Below are 21,549 nucleotides of genomic sequence, written 5' to 3'. Positions count from 1 at the left end.
GTGGAGTACTCCGACTCGCTTCCGCTGCCGGAGCGCGAGTCCGCCCCACCGCCGCCGTCGCCGCCGCCGCCGCCGCCGCCGCCCGAGGGGGACTTCTCTCCTGCCCCCACGGTGCTGCCGGGGCCTTTGTTGCTGCGGCGTCGCTCGCCCTCGCTTCTCGTTGAGCCGCTGCTTCGACTCCCTGGAGGATCGGGACACAAAGAAGAACAGCTGTTAGAGCAAGATGGTTCCCAGAACGGGGAACGGAACGGCACAGCTCTGGATTCATTGATTACATCATCAACAAGCGCCACTGCGGTTAGCCGGCAGAATACAAATCTCTGTCATCAGCTAGATGTCTACCGTTTCCACCGTGTACCGTATGTATTGCGCATTCCTCCGCCTTTAAAACTCGCACCCACCACGCCCCGTTTACATTGCGCATGTCTTTATATAAACCGTATCACACTTTTCTAAACTCACTTCCCTCCAAAGTGACGGGGAGAGAGGAAAAAAAAAATTGTGTCGACAGGTTTAACAGCTACAGCAAATCCTTGACGTCCTGAAACCAGACCTTTCATTATTCAAAACTTCTAAATCCTTTAAAAAAAAAAAAAACAACATACAGGCTCGGTAAACTGGCGTTTTCTGTGGTTTAGCTGTAGTAAGTCATTTAAGATGAAATATTACTTTTTAAGTCTTTAAAACGTTGGACTTCTTGATTCTGCAGAAACTTGTCCAACATGTAAATTAAATTCTAAAAAGCTGGACGACACCCGACGTGCCTCATCCAGAAATCGTTTCAGTGATTTGGTTGTGTTTTTATCTCCTTCAGAACAAAGTGCCGCTGCTAATGCTGATCCTCGAATCCTTCATGGAAGCTAGAAGAGCTGCTAGAAGAGCTGCTACGGCCGTTTCCCGGCTGACCCGATAACGTGAGAGTGAGAGCGCCGGCGCCGACCTTCGCTGTGCTGGCTGCCCGTGCTGCCCGGGGCGTAGCTGTAGCTGGTGAGCTCGTGGTACGGCGGCGGCTGGCTGGAGTAAGGGTGGGTGGGGTACGGCTGATACGGGAAGGTGTGCATCATGGGCCACGGCGAGGCGCCGGGGAGCGGCAGGGGCGCCAGGGTGTCCTGGTCCGAGGCCCCGCTGGAGCCGTCGTTGTCGTTCAGGGACAGGTTGGCCATGTCTGGGTGGAAGGTACGAGAGAAACGTATTAAAAGACTTTTACCTGCAGATAAAACATGTTTCTGGAGGATTAATAACAGACACATTCTTATCTTTACTACAGAGATTTAATCATGACTCCAGCACATCTTCCAACTTCTCCAGAATCAAGTTTTGAGCTTTCCAAGCCTTTTTTGACACCTTAGCCACAAACATTAACTGTAGAACTGCGTTTGTACTTCATGTGTTTTAATGTTTATTATTGAGCCAACTTCCTGTTAGAACGAAGGCTGAGCTGTAACGCTGTTAAACCGAGGTAGCCAACCAGAGCAAAGACACCGCTCTGAAGACCTCCTTTAAAAACAGCGGTGCGAGTCGGGCCGATTCAAGCCTCCGATGTTTTCGGGCGAACTCACAGTTCTCGCAGTCGCTCAGGTCTCCGAACACGTAGTAGCACTGTTCGGAGAAGGTGATCTTGTTGACGGTGTGTCGGATGAAGCCGGCCTTCAGGAGGTTGCTGGCGTACTTCCGGGCTTCCCGGCGATCCTGGAAACCCTCGATGTGGTGGAAGAGCCACTCCACGACGTCCGAACCTGAACGGGGAGGAGAAGAAATGTTTTGTACCGACCAAATATAAAAAAGGTATAAATCTCTTACATAAGTTTACTAAAAAAAAAAGGAAGTTCAAGGCGTAAAAACGGCAAGAACAGGAGTAAGAATGCACAACGCAGCATATTTAATTCAGTGTTTGATAATTTGTTTTGTTTTTATAACGGTTTCCTTCCAAAGAGCAAATTTAAGGAGTTTAGTAAAATTAAAATCTAAATAGCTCTAAAAGTAGATTTTTTTTTCAGAAGGTCTGAGGTGAAATACTGTATTCACACAAAAAAAGGGGAAATTTAAAAAAAAAATCAATCAAAACTTGAATACAAACCTAAATTAAAAGCCTTGCTTTCCTCAAAAGAATGGATACCACCCGTCACTTTCCATGCCTGAGTAAACTAACGAAGTATAACTAACTAACTAACCAACTAGCTAACTGACAGCTCTGAGACAAACAGAAGAAGAAACAGAGCAGTAGAACGGAACGTTGTTGCATTAACTCTCGAAATGGATAAAAAGCCATAAAAACCATAAAACAGTGCTTTGTCTGCCTACAGTTAACAAATCTACAATCATTTATATAAAACAACATTTGAAAAATATTAATAATCAAATTAATCGTTCCGTTGTCAGTGTTGTAATTTTTTGTGAATGTCGTTATATGATTTTATTTTTATTGAGACTCCGGTCGTCCTGACGGATAATTTTAAGGATCTGTGCGATTTCATCAGAGGTGCATGTTGGGAATGACTCTCAGCTACCACCACACCACATTTTAGCTCACCGTCTGACAAACCGACTACATTATCGCCCCTAATGTGTTGACTAATGTCAACTAGTTGTGGCAGCCATCTTTTGACACAAAAATACTTTTTTTTTTTTTTTGCTGAATCTGTTAGCGCTCAGAGGACGAGTTGGGGATCAGTCTCAGCTACCACCACGCCAGATTTGAGCTCAATCTTTGTAAAACCCACCGAGTTGGAGACATTTTGAGCTTTTTTAAGGTCACTTAGCTGTGGCAGCCATTTTGAATCAGTTTGACTCGGAGCATTAATCAGTGGTAAAGGTGCATCCAGTGATTCCTCTCTGAGAGCTTCATTAACGTTTGTTCAGGGGTTCGGGAGATATTTTGCTAACAGACAGACACACAGAGACTCTGTAATAATGCTGGATTCGGTGAATCTGGACAATAATTAATAGCAGAAGAAAGAAGAAACTGACTGGTGTTGTTTACGTGAGTCGTGTTTGTGAGTCAGCAGCAGGTGACTCTGATTAAAAACACGTTCGCGCCGTCGGGATTCTTCCTCCCAGCCGTCACGCGGTTTTAATCCTGAACATAATGACCGCCCTGTAACTTCCTGCGCGCCTCAGAGACTTCACGAAGCCACTGCAGTTCGTCTCCCCCCGCCCCTCCTTTTTCCTGGGACCTGGTGTTTAGCGATCTTACCCAGGAAAGCGTTGGGGATGGTGATTTTGAGCCACATGCGATCCCTGACCTCCAGACCGGATTCCGGCGAAGCCATGGCCTTGGCGACGGACGCCATGTCGGAGTGTAAAGACAAGTTAAAGTCATCGAAACCTGGAAGTGGGGAGGGGGTGAAAAGACACAAAAGGAGCCTTTCAGGGAAATCAGATTTAAGGGCAAAAAGCAAAAAAAGGAAAGCAGCGAAAACCTTAATAAAAAAGAAAAACAATCAAAGAAAAGTAGCTGCCGTTGGTTCTCACACGAGAGCGCCGACAAACCCGGCGCCGATGGTGATCTTTGACCTGACGTAGCGAGACAAAGACAGGCGGACACTGAAGCAGGACAACAGAGGTCAACCAGGCCGGCGAAGAAAACAAAACAAGGTTCGACGGCAGAGGGAAAGCTGTTTTTCTGAAAACGTTTTTTGCAGTTAAAATTGTTCAAAGTGAGGTTCTTATGAACGATGAACATCTTACCTGCTGTAGGCGGCTCTTTGGATGCCCTCAGTTTGGAGAAATTATTGATGACTGAAATGTGTCCGCGATAAAACACGATGCTAACCGTGTTAGCTTTTCTATGGCGCTTTCAATGTTAGGTTAGCATCTAGGCTAACTGATGGTCAGCAGCCTGGGGATAATGGTGTTTTTGGACATGTTACTGTGAACTCTTTACATCTCATTAAAGCAAATAAATCAGTGTTTCTTTATGTAAAATAAGCATTTAGCTTTCAAGATAACTGAAATGCATCAATAATTGTTTTATAATCGCTTCTCTGAATTGTAATCAAATCAAATTGTGATGAGCCTAAAGATTCCTCACCCCGAGTTATTTCAGCAGAGTTTAAGATTGAACCAAGCTGTGCAGAAAGTGCTACAGCTAACTGCTAGTCCTTTTTTCAACCAATTACAGTGCATTTTAACATAAAACATATGAACCAGTATGAAATTGTTGTCGTTTTAAGATGGCAGCAATCCCTTTCGGCCGTTAGCTCGTCAAACTAGTCCAGATTTCAGCTGGAAAAGCCACAGGTAAGATACTAACTGCTTACAAGTTCCAAACACCTGAGCTGTCGTGACTTACGTTCGGTCTCCGTGACGGAGGAGGAGGAGGTGATGGTGCTGAGTGAGGAGCTGCCCGGGTAGGGGGGGTAGACCCCCGTCATGGCCACGGAGTGACTGACCCACGCTGCGGGGTCGATGGGTCGGATCGGTTCGTCTTCACGGGTTTAAAAAGAAAGAAAAGACATCAGGACTGACGGCAGCCACAGAGACGTTCTGCCGCACGCGCAGCTAAAAGACGGCGTCCTTACTGCGAGGCAGGGTGAAGTATCCTTGAGGGGAGGGATCCCAGCACTTCGCCACCGTCAGGATGATGGGTCTGCAAAGATCAACGCCGATTAGCTCCGTCGGAAAGACCGAACCCGGACATTCCCGTCTGCGGAAAAAAAAACGTAAACGGCTCTCACCCCGGCTTGTGCACGATCTCCCTGAGGACTCGGACCGCGTCGTCGTTGCTCATGTTCTCAAAGTTGATTTCGTTCACCTTGTCGTGGACGAGAGGAGAAGAGTTAAAGAAAACGCCGACTTCACCACGAGATCGCTGACAAATGTTTCAATTCAAACACAGGAACCAGAACATTCCAAACGAGTCGGACCTGCAGCAGCATGTCGCCGGGCTCGATGCGCCCGTCCGCGGCCACAGCTCCTCCCTTCATGATGGAGCCTATGTAGATGCCTCCGTCCCCCCTTTCGTTGCTCTGACCCACGATGCTGATGCCCAGGAAGTTGTACTTCTCTGCATTGTTGAAGCATCAGGTATAAATTGTAAGAATTTTTAACAAACCTCTTCATCAAAAACTGCTGCAGGACCAGAACAGCGCGACAGTCGGCCTTTAAATGGCCATGATTCTGGTGCTTATGCATCTGTTTTATTTACTTAAAAGTGGTGTTTTCTAATTTTTTTATTGACTGAAGAAGTCTAGGCTGTGACTTTACAAATGCTAAAAACCTACCGAATCAAAAGTAATAAAAACGACACGATGGGAGTTTTGAATTAGGCGATCATTTCATCAGATCTGCAGTAAGGTCCTGCCCCAACCGGGAAAAACCAACTGCAGCGGCCGACACCACAGCTCGGCTCACCGATGCTAACGCTGCTAGCTTCAGGCTACTTGTTTGAACCTTTTAGCTTAACTTGGCAGCTTTTTATGATTTCTTTCGCCGACTGAGGAGTTCCACCTCTCACTCCATACGGCTCAGGACACCTGGAGCATTTCTGGGATAAAAATATTTTAGCCGTTTATAAATATCCACGTTAAAGTCGGATTAAATTTGATTTTTGCAAACATCTGAAACTATTAGTTAATGTCTGAATTTGGTCAAACTTATAAATAAAAAAGGTGATTTTTGTTTCCTTCTCAATGCCGATTTGCTGCACATGAGTCACGTGTTGTGAGCGAGCTCTCTGATTGGCTGAGAAGACGCGGGCATATAATCCTGAGCCGGGCTACAGCTGAGTCCTGTATCGCACTGCAGGCGATTTGTCCACAGTTTAATGTTTAACAGGCTGAATAAAATGAGACTGCGGGCCAGAATCACCGATCCACACCGCAGCACTGCTCGGTAAGTTTACTGGTTAGCAACAACTAGTTAGGCGTGTGTACCGACCCATGTTGAGAGTGACGGTGATGATGTTCAGGGACATGGTGGAGTCCGTCACGCTGCTGAAGGATGAAGCCTGGAAAACAAACAAACAACAAAAAACATTTAAATTAGACTAAATGTGTTTTCAAAAGTTCACAGAATAAAAAAGGTGGCGCTCGTGCGTACCCTCTCCAGACGCGGCGGGCGCTGTTTCCTCCGCCGGCGGTGTCGTTTCAGCAGCCTGGAGGCAGTGCTCTGCTCCGTCGCACTGCTGAACCTACAGGACCGAGACGTGTCGTCACACCGCTTCGTTTAAAATTCAGGCCTGCTAATTTCACGGATTTTAAAGGAAATATCTGTCTTCTTAAAGCTGCCGGCTAAGTCTGTGATGCCTGAGGGGATTTTCTTAACTTTTTGACTTTCAAGTACCGTATTCTCCGGACTATAAGGCGCCCTTAAAAGCCTTCAATTTTCTCAAAAAACGACAGTGCGCCTTATAATCCGGAGCGCCTTATATATGTAAGAAGTCGTGATGTTTTAGTCCGACTTTGGTTAAACTACAAAGCTGCACCGCTCGCAGCTTTAGGACCCACATACTCGGGCGGACAGTCCGCGGACGGTTGAGACTTCATACTCCAGCGTACAGATTGCCTAAAATTCTCCCGTGACAAATTTCAGTCATGGCGTCACCGGACGAGGAGGAACAGATCGCTCGCCTCTCAGCTTTAAAACAAAAAGAAAAGAAGGAGCCTTTAGCCCCGTTTCTTCACCACCTGGGCAGCCACCGCACACCTGCCAGCACTGCACAGAGAGCGGCGGTCACGCTGAACGGCGGTCACGCTGAACGGCGGTCACGCTGAGCGGCGGTTCTCACCTGAGAACGGTTAGTGTCGCACACGGAACAGTCCGATGTGAACGCCGTTTCTCGCCGGGCAGTTTATTGTGCGACACCGAGAACGCGTACGCGGTCATAAAAACTGATCTTTGCGCGGACGTGTCCGACGGACCTCCACGGAGTGAAGTACACCCGAGTATGTGGAGGTCTTTATGTCGGTGATTATCCTCCGAAAAGGCAGGGGGCTGTTTTGTTTCGCTTAATGCGCCTTATATATGACAAAAGTTTGAAAATGGACCATTCAGTGACAGTGAGCCTTATAGTGCAGAAAATACAGTTATGATTTTTTATAGTTTCTTTAAATGACATCTACATTTAAGCACCGTGTGTGTTTAGTGATTTCTCCTGACCTTGAAAATGAGATTTTAAATCCCTAGTTTCTATTTTCTTGGGTAAATAAACACTTTCTTCTTCTTTATGGTTTATTAAAAACAGGATGGGTTCGGAGAACTGCTCCGGTGTTCCGGTTCTACCTGCTCATGGTGTCATCGTCCTCGGAGTCACAGAAGCTGGTGGTCTCCAGCTCGCTGCTCATCACCGTGCTGGAGCTCTCGTACCCCGCCAGGTGGCGCTCCAGGCGGCTCTGGCCGTTCATACGGGGCTCTTAAACACAACAGAAAAAACTCTCAGGAGAAAAGTTTTGTGTTTGTTCCGTGTTTGCTTGTTGTTTTTCCTCCCCCACCCCTCCCGTAATACGGCGAAACATTCCAGACTCTGACGTTCCCTGATCGTATCGGTTAGTGTTTGGGCGACTGGAGGCGTGCCAAATCTTGATAAAGGCGCCGTAATAGAGGATTGTTTTTTTTTTGTTTTTCCACGGGTGCCGAGATGTGCCGTTTCTCACCGTGTGGATCCATGTTCTCTCTGTGCCGAGGTCTCTCCCGCCTGAAGGAAACGACGGACTCCGTCTCAGTCTGGTCGTCCAGCGTCTCCACGCTGCCTGCAGCATTGGGACTGGGGGAAAACAAACAAACAAACAAACAAAACGAAACAACGCAGGGTTACAAACGCAACGAGAACATTTTTATGAACACGAGCTGAAGGGAGCCGAGGCAGCTGAAACTCCAAACAGCCGTCAGACCAATCTGAGACTCACTTTTGTAATAATCTGTAAAACCAAACGCTGATGTTTGGACGCATAAACTGCAGAAGACTCATCAGGGTCGCCATGGTTACCACATACCTGTATCAGTCACTCCTAATGAGACAGGCAGATGGAAATTCACAGCAGAAAGTAAGCCTCAGACAACAGAGTGAAAACTGAGTCGTGTTGAAATAAAAATCCTGAACCATAAATGACAGAAGACTCAGGTCATCACGCTACTGATTTTCTTCCTTTTTTTAAATTGTATAAAGTGACAATAAGAACTGGGAGTACAAAAAACAAACAGAAGAGGAGGAAGAGATAAAATGTATACAGCTGACAGATTTGTTCCTTTTGAGTAATAAACAGGCAGCTTTTTTACTTATGGTGGTGTATTCTTATGTAATCTGTGTTGGTGTGCAGCTGCTCGATAATCTGTAAAATATAAAGGAGGTAATTGTCCTAATCAAACCACTGAAACAGGTATTATTAACAGGAACAATACAAGTGAAAACAAAGCTAAATAGTGATTAACAGTAATCATAATATTCATGCTGATGATTTCTATCCCAGAGCAGTTATAATGTTAAAACAGCTCAAACACATTAACTTTTTATTCTTTTATTTCATCATTTTTATCACTTAATACTATCCCTGCAAGACTTGTGTGTCAGTGTAGCCTTAAATCGGTCTTATGATTGTTTCATTGTCCTTAAAACTGTGATTCTTATTATGTTTATGTATCCTTTTTAGTTTATTATTAACCTATTCCTGGTAGATGTTTGCAGACAGACAGAGCTCTGCCTCTAATTTCATTTTTATCTTGTATAAAACGGCAACAAATCCGATTCCGATAGTGACCAAAAACTACAACCGCCAGCGCAGGAACCGCACCAAACCCAAACACAACCCCGCAACAACCCGAGCCAAGAAAAACTAAACCAAAAACACCCCGAGACACCAAGAAGTGTAAAGAAAACCAACAAATCAGCTGCCAGCGGTTCATCACGGCGACCACACACACACAGAATGATTTGTTTTAGAGATATGACAAGTTAAAAACAAACAATGAAACCTTCACTTCCAGCTTTGAAGAAAATATCTGGAGCTCAGATAAAATGGAAGCCAATGGGAGCTTGGATGTTTGGATATGAGGGAAAACCCAAAGTCGTACAGCGGCGAGAGGCAGACTGAGTGAATAAAGACAAAGTTCTTTTTGTTTTCCTGTAGAAACTGGAAGAAGTGTGAAGACCGTATGAGTGAAAGGAGTTCTTTGGGAAGTTTAGGACAGCTCAGAAGTTTGTGTGATGATGTGACACACTAAGTTGAACAACTGCACTCAAGTAAAAACAGCGAATTAGATCAAAATGTTTAAGTTTCTGAGACCCGTTTAAAACGTGATGGATGTTTCTTGCTGTGAAGCCACAGAGCTGCGAGGAAGGCTGGGGTTTCTCGCTCGTTTCCACCGCCGTCCGTGTCTGAAAGACATTTATTTTGAAAAACTGAGCAGATTCTCTCCACTCCATCCGTCTATGACTCCCTCTTGAGTGTGTCAGAACGCTTATCTAGGTCACGTGATCCGTTACCGCTAAAAACAAACCCACAAGCAGCAAAATGAGTAAAAAACAAATGTCTCTGGAAGATGGGACCACCTGGTTACTGAGAAACAGGCTCAGGGCTCCACTGATTCAGCGTTATGGTGAGTTGGATTCTTTGTGCTCTTTATATTTGTGGTGTCTCTTATTTTGAAGTTTAAACACCGCCATATTGACCATCAGGGGGAAGAGAGGCTGTTATTCATGTTGATAACGCAGCTAACAAAGCTGCAAGGACACGTTGGAATTACGTTTATTAGGTATTAAAAAATACCCCGGTTGTATCATTTTATTTTGTTGGATTTATCCGCCACACCTTTAAAGGCCGGTCCGTGAAAATACTGTCTGATAATGAACCGATCCATGGAGCAGAAAAGGTCGGGGACCGCTGGTCTAGGGAACTTTAGCTTGTCTTGTTTTCCAATGCCAAAAACTACAACACTTTTGGAGCCGTCTGTTTTGACTTCCTGGCCGGGGCGATTGGCGGGGAGGTCCCCGTGTTCCCGCCTCCCCCACAGCGTTGTTTTGGGGTGACCGAACCGGGTTGGGCGAGGGACAAGAACGAGGAAGGTGGTATTGTTCCGTTGGAAGTCTGATTAAACCCCCTGCTTCTGAAATGTGGTTTAGAGAAGCTGGAAATGTGCTCCATCTGGAGGAAAATCAGATTTCCCTGGACTAACTGAGAAAGTGTATTCTAATTCACTATACCCCCTGTTACTCTGTTATGTCCGCCCTCCGTTGTGTATTTATTTGAGAGGTGGCTGTTGTGTTTGTATTTTTATGCTGTTAATACATAAAACCAATAAAAATATATTTTTTTAAAGGGCGATCCAGATCAAAACTGTGACAAAAGCAGAAGGCTAATCTGGGTTTGCCCTCAATAGAAGCATTTTTAAAGTTCATTTACTTGTGGGTTTTTTAGCATTAATTATAAAAATGAACACTTTAACAACTTCAGTGTTTGTTGAACATAAGTTAACCTCGTCCAGTTTTCGAGTCGTGCTGCTTAACGGCGAGTTTCGATGAACTCGTGCGACCAGAGCGAGTTTTGACTGAGCGGCGAAGTGCTCTTCACACCGGCTTTTCAAACAGGGCACTTGGCGGTCCGTTTTTGGTTACAGGCGGCGATCCGGTTACTTCTCACTTCAATGGAGTTTTTTTTTTCTCTTCCCTCTCTTAAGACGCGAGCACCCGATATCGCCTCATCGAATGACAGCAAATCCAGAAACAATCCCGGACCGAAGCGTTCGTGTCCCGTGGCTGGGATTCAATCTCCTGAGAGGCTCCGATGACGGGAAAACCTCCGAGACGTTTTATATCAAACCTAATACGGCCGCGGCGCAAAGGGGAAGGGGAAGGGAAGTGTCTGCGCAAAACGCTTGCCCGCGGGGTTAAGGCAGAATATTACATATATATATATCCGGTTCAAGTTTGGCTCGAGTTCAGGTGACATGTCCTGGATTCCTTACAAAATGTTCGCCACTTGTCAGATGACATTTAAATCTTGTAAAATTATCCGCGGAGCTCCGCACCTCAGTGGGTTCCTGACGTTTGTGATTGGAGCGTTAAATCTGTTTTAATTGAGATCTTCAGTTTTCACAGCCGTCAAATGAATGTGAGAAGTACTTCGGGGAGAAAAAGAAACCCAGAATAAACTCCCTAAACGTTAAGGATTTAGACCCGTCTGGGCTCACAGTTTTGTTTTTTAAGAAAACATCACTAACTGTGTTCGGTTTCAAGGCTCGTGTGAAATGTTCCCCCGCTTACGATTGGGCTGGATAATTTTAAGTGAAAACACAACACCACGAAGACACTGTTATCTGCAGTAAACCCAGAGTTTCTTTCCGTTCTGTCCGCTGAGCAGTGATGTGGAGCAGAACAAAGTCACACAGTTGTGTCCTCTCCTGCAGCTGCTGGGACGGGTCCTCAAATGATGACTGACACATCAGGGGAACGGGCTGACCTCAGGAGGACCTCAATATGTCGGAGGCAGTCCGGAGACAAACGTGTTTGGGTGCCTACCCTCATTGGCCCAGACGCTGGGTTCGCTGTAACATCTGTACACCACACACACCGGGTAAACGCACCATATACAACCACCCGGACTCACACAAACGCACAGCGACGCAGCTGAACGCGTCTCCGTTCAGGCTGAGGCCTCATCCATGTCTGCTGACCTTCAGTCGCCTCTCTGACGGTCCAGGGCTGGGCAATCCTGGTCCTCAAGGGCCACTATTCTGCATGTTTTACTTGTTCCTCTGCTCCAACACACCTGATTTGAATCAATGGGTGATTAACAGGCTTCTGCAGAACATGAAGAGGTGATTTAATCACTGAATCAGGTGTGTTGGAGCAGAGAAACAAGGAAAACATGCAGGATGGTGGCCCTCGAGGACCAGGATTGCCCACCCCTGCTCTGACCGAAGGGCGCTCTGGCAAATGCCTGATAACACTATCGCTCCACTCGTGACGCCACCTCTAGAGACCCCATTTTAGACGTGCCAGCTCCTCGCAAAACACACCAAACACCGGCCTGCACGTGGACCCAATCCTGGTCCTTCAGAGTACTGATTCTTTTCTTATTGGTGTGTGTCTCAAACTATCTATGAAATACATAATTGGAGAAAATATATTACATCTGATCATCTTATTAGGTTGTCTGAAAGATAAAAAAACAACAGATATGCTCATTTTTCCCCCATTTTTTTTTTAAATTTAACATGATAAGAAATGTTCAGCTGTGATATCCTTTCAGCAGTACATTAAAGAAAACTGTAAAAAGATGCAAGTCTTTTCACATTTTCTTTCTATCCTTCCAAGTTCAAGGTGTTATGGGTTCGTGTATTAAAGTAGCAGTTATATTTATCAATCGTTTTGACCACTAAGCTCATTCAAATTAAAATTGGGAGCTTTCCCCCCCGTGAGGAACAGGGCGGCCCCGGGTCAGATCAGTTACAGACGATCTGCAGTGTTCTTGCAGGAACTCGATACTGGGAGTGAGAGGCATTCAAGAAAAAAAAAAAAAAAAAAAGAGTTTCTGCGGAAAGGCCAGAAGAGAGGAGCGGGCTGAGCTCGCAGGTTGGAAACGAGGAGAAACGCATGAGTTGGTGTGCTCCGCTTACTGGAAGGAGGGCGGCCTGGAGTCCCCGATGCCCCCGGTCCTCTCCGCGGGAGGAGGTGGCAGCGGCGGCGGAGGTGGCGAAGGCTGGGCGGCAGCTTCCACAGGGGGCACCACTGCAACTGGAGGCTCTGCAGCTGGAGTCTCTGAGGATACCAGCTAACACAAACAGCAACAGGAAGAAAAGCTTTAAGGAAAAATGAGCAGAAAATCCAAGGCAAAGACTAAAAGATGGGATAAAAAGGCATATTTAACTGGGAGTATATGCATAGGGAAGGGGGGAAAAATATGACAAAACTAGTGAGCAAAGAGAGGAGAGGTTGAGAAAGCAGGAGGAGGAACGAACGGGGCGAAAAAACGGGTGAAACGTCAATTACTCTGACACACAAACAGCCGACTCTTTTCAGACAAACGTCTCAAGGGCAAACTGAAACGCTATCCCCACACTTAACCTGTCTCTCTTCATTACAGCACAAAACTGGCCACACACACACACACACACACAGCACAACAATTAGGATGAATGCCATACAGCGTCAAATAACAAGAACAAAAACAGACAGGAAGGGAATGAGACGGGGGGGGAAATAAGAGCTTAAAAACAAAGAGTCTTTAAGCCTGAAATGTTTAATTCCAGGTGTTTCCACATCATTTCACTGGAGAGCACTGGATCACGTCCATACATACAGTTTTACGTTACACGCTGCCGATCAGGCTTGTGAATTTGGACTCGATGCCTCTAAATGACTTCCCAGGCAGATGTTTTGTAACCTCTGCAGAGCTCTCCTCCACCAATTCCTCTGAACCCCTCGTCTTCTGGGATCCGTCGATCGGTCCTGACGTGCGGATCACATCTCAGTTCCTCTGGTCTCTTTGAGTTTCTGTTCCACCGCCACGCTCTTATGCACTAAACAGACGCCTCAAAACCTGCTTATCCAGGCCAAGTCCCAGTGTTTCTGTCTCCATTTAAAACCTGGAGGGTGTGGAGTCCAGCCGCCGCGGAGAAGCGGAAAGTATGAGAACCGCATCTGGCGCCATCACCGCTCTGGAACTGCTAACGAGCTCGGGTGAGGCGTCGACGAACGCCAACGCTTTCTTTCACGGCTCCACGGTTTCCGCCGCAAACTAACGCGACGTCAAGTCTGCAGATTCTTAAACAGAACCCAAGTGGAGTCAAACAGCCTCCAGACAGAACTCGGACCCTACGGTTCGGTTTGTTCCTCAACCAGGTAACAAAGACTCGCATCACACAACACTCTCTGTCCGCTTCACTGAGCACGACACGGTGGTTAGAATCCAAGAACATTTTTTAATTACTGTTTACATTAGAAGTGTCTCAGAGGTCAGAGGTCACAGTGCTTTATGCTCATTCTCCCACTGCCTGACAGGATTCTGATCGAGTCGTCAGCCTCAACATCTTACTCTCAAATTAGCTGCCTGCTTTGGATGGCGGCCATATTGTAGTCAACACAGCAGCTTTGAAACACCATGCAGGGCAGGGGTGGGCAATCCTGGTCCTCGAGGGCCACCATCCCACACGTTTTCCTTGTTTCCCTGCTCCAACACACCTGATTCAGAGGTTAAATCACCTCTTCATGTTCTGCAGAAGCCTGTTAATCACCCATTGATTGGCTGGAGAAGACTCCAGCGCGGCTACGTCGTCACCCCCCGCCACATTCTCAGATTTAAGGACAGAAGAGGAATCTTACCCATGACACCACTCTGCCGTTAAAACAAGGCAACTTGGCACCGTCGTCAGAAATCTCCTCCTTCACCACCCTGAAAAACAGAAGAAGAAGAAAAACAGAGTGAGGTTTAGGAGGAATAAACTGTTCTGTTTTCACAACAGCGCGCAGCATCGGTGGAGGAACAGCTGAAAATTACAGCTCCGCTCCAGAAGAAGTGCAGAGGAATAAACTTGTTTAGACGGCAGACGCGTTAAATCAAATCTATTACTCTGCGTGGTAACAACATGGCCGAAGTCACACCAAACCTCCTGTTATCGGGCGGCAAACACAAGGAATAAACTCACCAAGTAACCTCAATTTCAGAATGATGTCATGCTTTGGTGTTTTTAGCCGTCGTCTGTGTGCACCTGCCCGTCTGTTAGCAAAATATCTCACGAACCACGGCATGTGTTTTAATGAAGTTACCGCAAAGTAATCATTCGATGCAGCCACTTGACTGCTGGAGTCAAAATGGCCGCCGTAGGTGAGCAACACGGGCAAACACAAACATGGCTTCAGCCTCGGTCAGTTTTACGGACACCGAGCTAAGATTTGGCGTGGCGGTGGTCGCTGAGAGTCCTCCCTAACTTTCACCCCGAGCACGGCGTTCCTTTCAAGGTTTGACCAAAACGAGCACAACTTTTCTCAACATAAAGCTCTTGGTTTAAAACTCTGAGGGGGAGGGGGGCGATATGCGATATTCAAGGACTGTTTGGCTTTTAATCACATAAATGGTTAAATGTTTCTAAACTTTCCAGCTCCGAGGAAGTCTGAATTATTTTGCCCGCAGCTCTCACAGAAGATAGACGGAAGCTTTACGGATCCCCTGAGGGGAGCCGGTTTGTCGCAGCAGCAGACGAGTTTAAATCTGAAAGCATTGAAACTAATCATAATAAGAAAGAAAGGAAATAAAAATAAAATTAGTCGATGTTGAATGCAAATTAGGATTGAGGTGGCGGAATGACGGCGGACTACACTGAAAGTGCTGACATGCTTACGGTGGCTGCGTGCACGTGCGAGTTGAGCGGTGTTCGAGAATGACTTCCTGTCGCGCTCTCCTGGGAGTTTAATGACGACGCTCGAACTAAAACCAGCGGATCTCAGCAGCACTGAATGCCTGCGCCTTCATCCATTCATCTACAGCCGTAGCTTTTTTCCCACCCAGAAACGACTGAACTCAGATCACCGTATTATCTGGACTATAAGGAGCGCTTAAAAGCCTTCAATTTTCTCAAAAAACGACAGAGCGCCTTATATATGTAAGAAGTCATGATGTTTTAGTACGACTATGATAAAACTACAAAGCTGCACCGCTTATCCGGTACACCTTATTGATGACAAAAGTTCGAATATGGACCATTCATTGACAGTGAGCCTTATAATCCAGTGCGTCCTGTAGTGATCGAACTCAACCTCTCTGTAGAGTTACCCGACAGACGCCACGCCCTTCAACGTCAATCTAAATAAACCTTCCCGTTAAAGCTGACCACAGCCCGCTTGTTGCGTTAATACGACCTGTAAAAACCGACAACGGGGGACAAACTTGACGCCGAACGAACGAAGCCTTCTAGGACCGAACGGCCGAAGAAGAGTCCACGGCAGGCGGCCACGCTGCGTTGACGAGTGCGACGCGGTCGCTGAACCCGATCGTGTCCCTTCTTTAAACAAAGCCCGGCGAAGCGTCACAGAGGCAGCTCGGCGCCGCGGCTGTAAATATCCGCCTCGTCTATTTTGGACAAAAAGATGCGAGTTTTATTCAAATTCGTCCACAACCTCATGTGATATTTTGGTAAAACGCACACAAACACGGGCAAAAAAAACAAATTTTGTCCGCCTTCGCCTTTCAATCGAGGGCGATAACAAAAAGCCACACGTGGCCCTCGAGCCGCAGGTTGCAGACCCCCGACCCTAATCTTAGCGAAACGTCAGCGCCGTCAAGGCAGGAAAACTTTTAAAGTGACGCGGCAACAAAAACAGCCGAAGCTTCAGTCGACAAATCAGACACGAAGATCTCTTAAATCCGAGCTAAACACACACACCCCCACCCCCAACTAAGAAAACGCCCGACTTAATGCAGGCAAGTCAAAAGTGCACCCAAACGACCGCACGCCTCAAAGCTCTTTAAAGACGAGAAGAGACTCCTGTGGTGTTAACAAGACGACGCCGAGCAGCGGCGTCGCACGGAGGATACAGCTTTAAAAGTCTGGGTTTTTTTCCAGCCTAATCCATCGACGTGCCTCTCATTGTTTTGTGTGTGTGTGTGTGTGTGTGTGTGTTGGTCGGGCTCGGCTGCTGTTCCCCCAGCAGCTGCTGAGCGCTGGTTTTTGTGGGCGAGCGTCAGCCCAGCAGGCGGATTGTTGCGGGCGCTGGTGGGGATCTGCAGCGGGACGCCGCTGCCTCTAGGAGTCTGTGTGGCCACCGACTGCTGGGGGAACAAACTCTGGGTTTTCCTTTTCACACACTGTCAACAACAACAACAACAACATCCAGACGGCAGACGAACAGCTGGAAAAACTTTTTTTCCTCCCAGAGAGCGTAATCGTCCTAATTGCTCTGCAGTTTAAAACACAAAACGAGTCTTTTTTTTAAAAAAAAACACTCAAAAACAGCTTCAATCACACACGATTTAAAGGACTTACATTCCTTAAAGGAATGCACATCGCCCGCCGCCTTTTTGCCAGAGATTTAAACTAAGATCCCAATATGTTCAGAACTGATAAAGCTATTCCTAACTTGGTCAGACTTTGAAAATGACCGATCTGTTAGCGATCGGAGTACGTTTTGTGAATGACTGCCAGCTCCTACCACATCAAAATTTGGCTCAATATCTGTTAATTTGACAATGTTACTGACATTTTTCCCTGTTGCAGAGGTCGATGAGCTGTAGCGGCCATCTTAAAATGGACAGAGCCCGAAAGCTAAATCAGTTGCTAACAGACAAACAGGGTCGAACAACAATTAAAGCCAAGATGTTAAACATCGTGTAGCACTCGGCGACCACCACCCCGATCGTTAGCTCACAGACCCACATTGTCTTCTGTTAGTGATGCGCGAGTCCTGAACGAATCATTCAGAACTCCTGAGGACGACTGCTGATCCCCGACGAGCAAATTGGGACAGTGAGCGAGTCGTACGTTACCGTTTGCCCCCTCCCCCCCGGCCTCGCCTGCAAAGGCGCAGCCCTCTCCCCTTCCTCATCTGGGTTGAAAGTCTGCGGTTCTGGACGTTGTGCCAAAGTTGTAATCCCCTGAAATAATCCCCCCCCACCTCCACACACACACACACTATGACATGGATCATTTTCCTGTTTCAAATCAGCGAATCAGCGGGGATTGGGAGTGGAGCTTGTGCACATGCGACCCAAATGACTTAAAAAAACAGATCTTTTTGGTGAGGGGTTCACTTAAACTCAAACTGGTTAACAAAAACAAAAGGATCAAACTTCCCACTGCTAACGCCACCAGCGACAGGTGACAACACCCCTGAAACATTACCGCGGCACGTTTCTGTTAGTACAAGCCTCGTCGCAGTCTTTAAAACATTAAGTCCTCTGCGTCAACCCGCTTCCATTCCTCCAGCCCCCCCACCGTCGCCACCGAATTCCTCCCACTCAACGCGGCATCAGTTTTCTAATAATTAATCTGAGCCAAACGGCTCCCGGGTCCCCTCCAACAGCACGTGCACACAGAGGAACAACCAACTCTAACCAAACGGCCCCCTCTTTTCCAATTCTTTTTCTCCTCCTTATAGACACCCAGCAAATGGCCGTCGTCCAGCCCCAGGTTCGCTCCCGCCGCCACACACGCACGCAGCTCTGCTCGACAGCTGGCCTCGTACCAGGGGCGAATGAAAACACACACTATTGCACGGCGCTCTCCCGGGGTCGGAGACGAGTGAAAAAAAAAAAAAAGTCCCCGCTTTGATTGGACAGCTGACTCCGAGCTATGTTGGAAATGTTTTCATCCGAACCCAGTTGGGAGATGTTTAAAACGGAGGCCCTCCGTCTGCGAATGGCCAGGGAGGCGCAAAACGACTTCACCGAGTTTCTTCTGATTCCTCCCCCCTCCACCCCCACCCCACCCCGACTTGGCTGAGAGTCCAGATGGGGGGTTAGCTGGTCCGGGATGTGAACGTTTTTCCTCCTGGAAGAACACCATGTGCTCCCAGTCCCCGCCTGTAGATGTGAAGGTGTGGCAGCAACACCGACGTCGGTGCGTTGCTAAAGTTTTTACCTTTTTGTTTTTTTTCCAGTTGCATTGGCGCCTCTCGTCCACATGCAAACAGTGTTTTCAGTGAGAGAGAAAAAAAAAACAAAAAAAAACGCAATGCGATTTCAACTAAAGTTTTCCAAAGTGGAAATCTTTCTCCCAAACTACTCCAAATAAAAACTTTCGCACACAAAAAGTGAAGACAACTTGTGTTTGGTTAATTATTTCTTTGTTGTAACGATGCTTCTTGAAACCGTTAGAAAGTCTGTTTATTCCCCATTAAACGGGGGCCACATTTGTTCAGAAAATCATTTGTAGGTTGTTGAGTTTGTGCCCCTGAAAATGTTGACAAATCTTCTCCGCCGAACAGCTTCTTCTGCTGCCGACTCTTCGTTGGCGTCGTTTTATTGGACTGGGTGACCGAAGCCAGAGGAAAGGAGGCGCATCGGCAATTTAACAAGTTATTCATTGAACAAACAGGGGGTCTCAGTGGCAGGTGGAAGAACCATACGCAGCCACGACACCCTGCACCTCCTCTTTATGGGCCCGACACGCCACGAGCGGCGTCGCTCCCTCTCGGATCGTCTCCTGCAGAACTTGTGCAACAATCGCTCGCCCTCCTCCAGCCGAGCGACCGCGGGCAGGCGACACGACAAAACAAAGTTGAAAAACGTTCAATTTGTGTCTTGTGTCACTAAAAACAATCAGCGAGGGTTTCACTGACTGACCAATGAGAGGAGAGTATGCTGCAGTCGGCGACCACATTCAACATGGAGGAAAGCATCATTTTAGCTGTTTGACTCTCCTGTATTATATGACGTTTCACGCAGTGATTATTGAGATTCACACAATGACACGGACTGCTTTGAAAGAGGCCAAAACCCCTCCAATTTCAAAGCCAATCAAATTTCTTGGAGACAAGTTGCGAGAGCGCCATACACAACGCTGCCATCACCGTCGTGTCCCGCTGTCCTCTGTCGCTCCTCACGTGTCGAGCCCATTACGCCGCTCACCAGCTTGGCCACACACTGCTATTGGATGGTGACCCATTCTTCACCCAGTGTTGGTTGTAAGTCGGCCATTGTTGTTGTGCTGGTCACTGTGGAACGATCAACGCGCCCAGGCCGATCCTACAGGTGTTCAGTGGGGTTTGGGTCAGTCAACCTTCCAGAAGCTCGCAACAAGAGTAAACGGCAGAGTAAGCCGTTCAGCAGAGAAGATCTGGCAACTTTTTCATGGATGCGATCCACATCCTGCGTAGGTTTTGTTTCATCAAAGAAACAATTAACCAAACACGAGTTTCCTCATGGTTTGTGCCGTTTATTTAAAACCAGATATATTGTTTTCTTTGTTTTCTAAAAGAAAACCTTCACCCCTGAAGGAATACCTGAAAGTTCCTGTCAATGCTGAGACAAACCAAAGAACGTCCCGATCTGTGACGCGAAACACAACTGGAGGACAATCCTGACCACGTCCGGTGATGGCAGCAGTAACTACCTTCACGCCTACGGGCCGACAAGACCAGGACTAGAAAGGTCAGAGGTCATTTCGAGACGCATTCAGCTCAAACGCTTGAAGATGTGTTTGCGGCGGGGTATATATCAGCGCTCGTTCGTTTCTCGGTCAACATTTCGCGCCAATTCTTGACCTCATCTGGTGGTGCAGATGTTAAAGAGTCACAGTGGTCCCACGAGTGGCTTCCTTCTTACGTTAGATGCGTCGTAATTATTTTTACGGTTTTATTTCATCAATCAAGTCATTGTTTACATGAGCAAAGTGCTCCGACAAAACAACAAAACAAGAGCAATTAGTTCAGGTTTATAGGAGCCGCTTTGAGCTACTTTACGAATGCACGTTATTGGTTTATGAACGGAGCATGCTACAACAATGGCAACATTTATTCCGACTTCCCAAACGAACTGGACTTTCTAAGCAAACGAACTACAGTTGGATTAAAGCGGACTGAACAGGGCTGGTGGGAATGCACCCCAAGAAAAATGACCACATTTTATAAGCTTACTGGCTCCGCCGGTGGATAAAATGGATGCACAGCTCTGTGTAAAAGTTTCCTAACTTCTCTACAGTTTGCTTCCCAGCAGCCAGAAGGTTTTGTAATATTTCAAACTGGTCCAGTAGTTCCATTAAAGTGTTTTAGTCTTTATATATATATATATATATATATATATATATTTTAGCACCTCATTCAAGCATTTCCAGACCAGTGTCGGGACTAACCGCGACAGCATTGGTGTGTGCTTTAAAAAGAAAACGCGACCACACAGCGGCATCTTTTCAGAAATCACAGGTTTGCATCCGGTGGTGCCATCCGACAAGGAAAGAAGAGGCCATGAGAACAACAAATAAATAAATAAATAAATAAAAACACGCCAACAAGTCATTTAAGTGAAGCCCTGAGGGTCTCACAGGCTGAACAAACCACAAGCATGAACTCCTCTCTGCAGGAGAAAGAACACAGGGGAGCACAAAAAAAGAGAAAAGGTTAATTAATGGAGAGGAGAGACAGCTCATTCTGAAGAAGAAGGTAAGGAGGAAGCATGGGAATGTGCTGGAGAGAGGAGGAAGAGGAGGAGGAGGAAGGGGGGGAAACCCTGGCTTCAGTCCTGAAAGAAAGAAAAGGATTTCAGCAGATGATGGACTGAAGGAGGGGAGGGGAGGATTAGGGTGAAAGAAAGAGCAGCAGGGAAAAGGAATGCGTCCCATTGTCAGGAGGAGGTTTTCTGATTAAAGATGCGGCTCAAAGCTCAACAAAAAAAAACAGGGCCGACATTTTAATGTTTCATTTCACATCGTCTCCATGCGTTCAGCTCACCCGAAGTCCTGGTCCATGGACTTGAAGAAGAACTTGTAGTTCGGCTTGTTCAGAACCTGCTTGAAGTCCAGCAGGGTTATGGTCTCGGCGGCTATGGGGATCTTCACCAAGTACGGAGTCTCCTCTTCGTCGATATGGTAGATTATTTTGGTTTCCGCCATTGCTAAAGTGTTTTTTTAAAGCTTCTTAGAGAAAGGAGATGAGGCGAGGAAAACTTTAGTTTGTGGAAGGGGGGGGGG

The 21,549-nt window shown here is 46.8% G+C and overlaps 1 protein-coding gene across 1 annotated transcript in view; it reads right to left on the bottom strand.

Moving 5' to 3' along the window:
* dvl2 (dishevelled segment polarity protein 2) overlaps window positions 1-21,543 on the bottom strand; it is a 23,033-nt gene extending 1,490 nt beyond the window's left edge. The window contains exons 1-15 of the mRNA XM_037976563.1: window positions 21,311-21,543; window positions 14,255-14,324; window positions 12,550-12,704; window positions 7,593-7,702; window positions 7,222-7,351; window positions 6,040-6,130; window positions 5,878-5,947; window positions 4,866-5,005; window positions 4,677-4,753; window positions 4,521-4,588; window positions 4,292-4,426; window positions 3,194-3,325; window positions 1,560-1,736; window positions 941-1,165; window positions 1-181 (exon numbers count right to left, since the gene is read on the bottom strand). Of these exons, the coding sequence (XP_037832491.1) occupies window positions 1-181; window positions 941-1,165; window positions 1,560-1,736; window positions 3,194-3,325; window positions 4,292-4,426; window positions 4,521-4,588; window positions 4,677-4,753; window positions 4,866-5,005; window positions 5,878-5,947; window positions 6,040-6,130; window positions 7,222-7,351; window positions 7,593-7,702; window positions 12,550-12,704; window positions 14,255-14,324; window positions 21,311-21,471 (1,922 nt within the window). The 5' untranslated portion in view covers window positions 21,472-21,543. The remainder of the gene's footprint in view (window positions 182-940; window positions 1,166-1,559; window positions 1,737-3,193; window positions 3,326-4,291; window positions 4,427-4,520; window positions 4,589-4,676; window positions 4,754-4,865; window positions 5,006-5,877; window positions 5,948-6,039; window positions 6,131-7,221; window positions 7,352-7,592; window positions 7,703-12,549; window positions 12,705-14,254; window positions 14,325-21,310) is intronic.
* Between the last annotated feature and the right edge of the window lie 6 nt (window positions 21,544-21,549).

The sequence above is a fragment of the Kryptolebias marmoratus genome, linkage group LG7 (genome assembly GCF_001649575.2).
Source record: "Kryptolebias marmoratus isolate JLee-2015 linkage group LG7, ASM164957v2, whole genome shotgun sequence".
In the NCBI taxonomy this organism is placed as follows: domain Eukaryota; kingdom Metazoa; phylum Chordata; class Actinopteri; order Cyprinodontiformes; family Rivulidae; genus Kryptolebias; species Kryptolebias marmoratus.
This window is presented reverse-complemented; position numbering and strand designations above follow the sequence as displayed.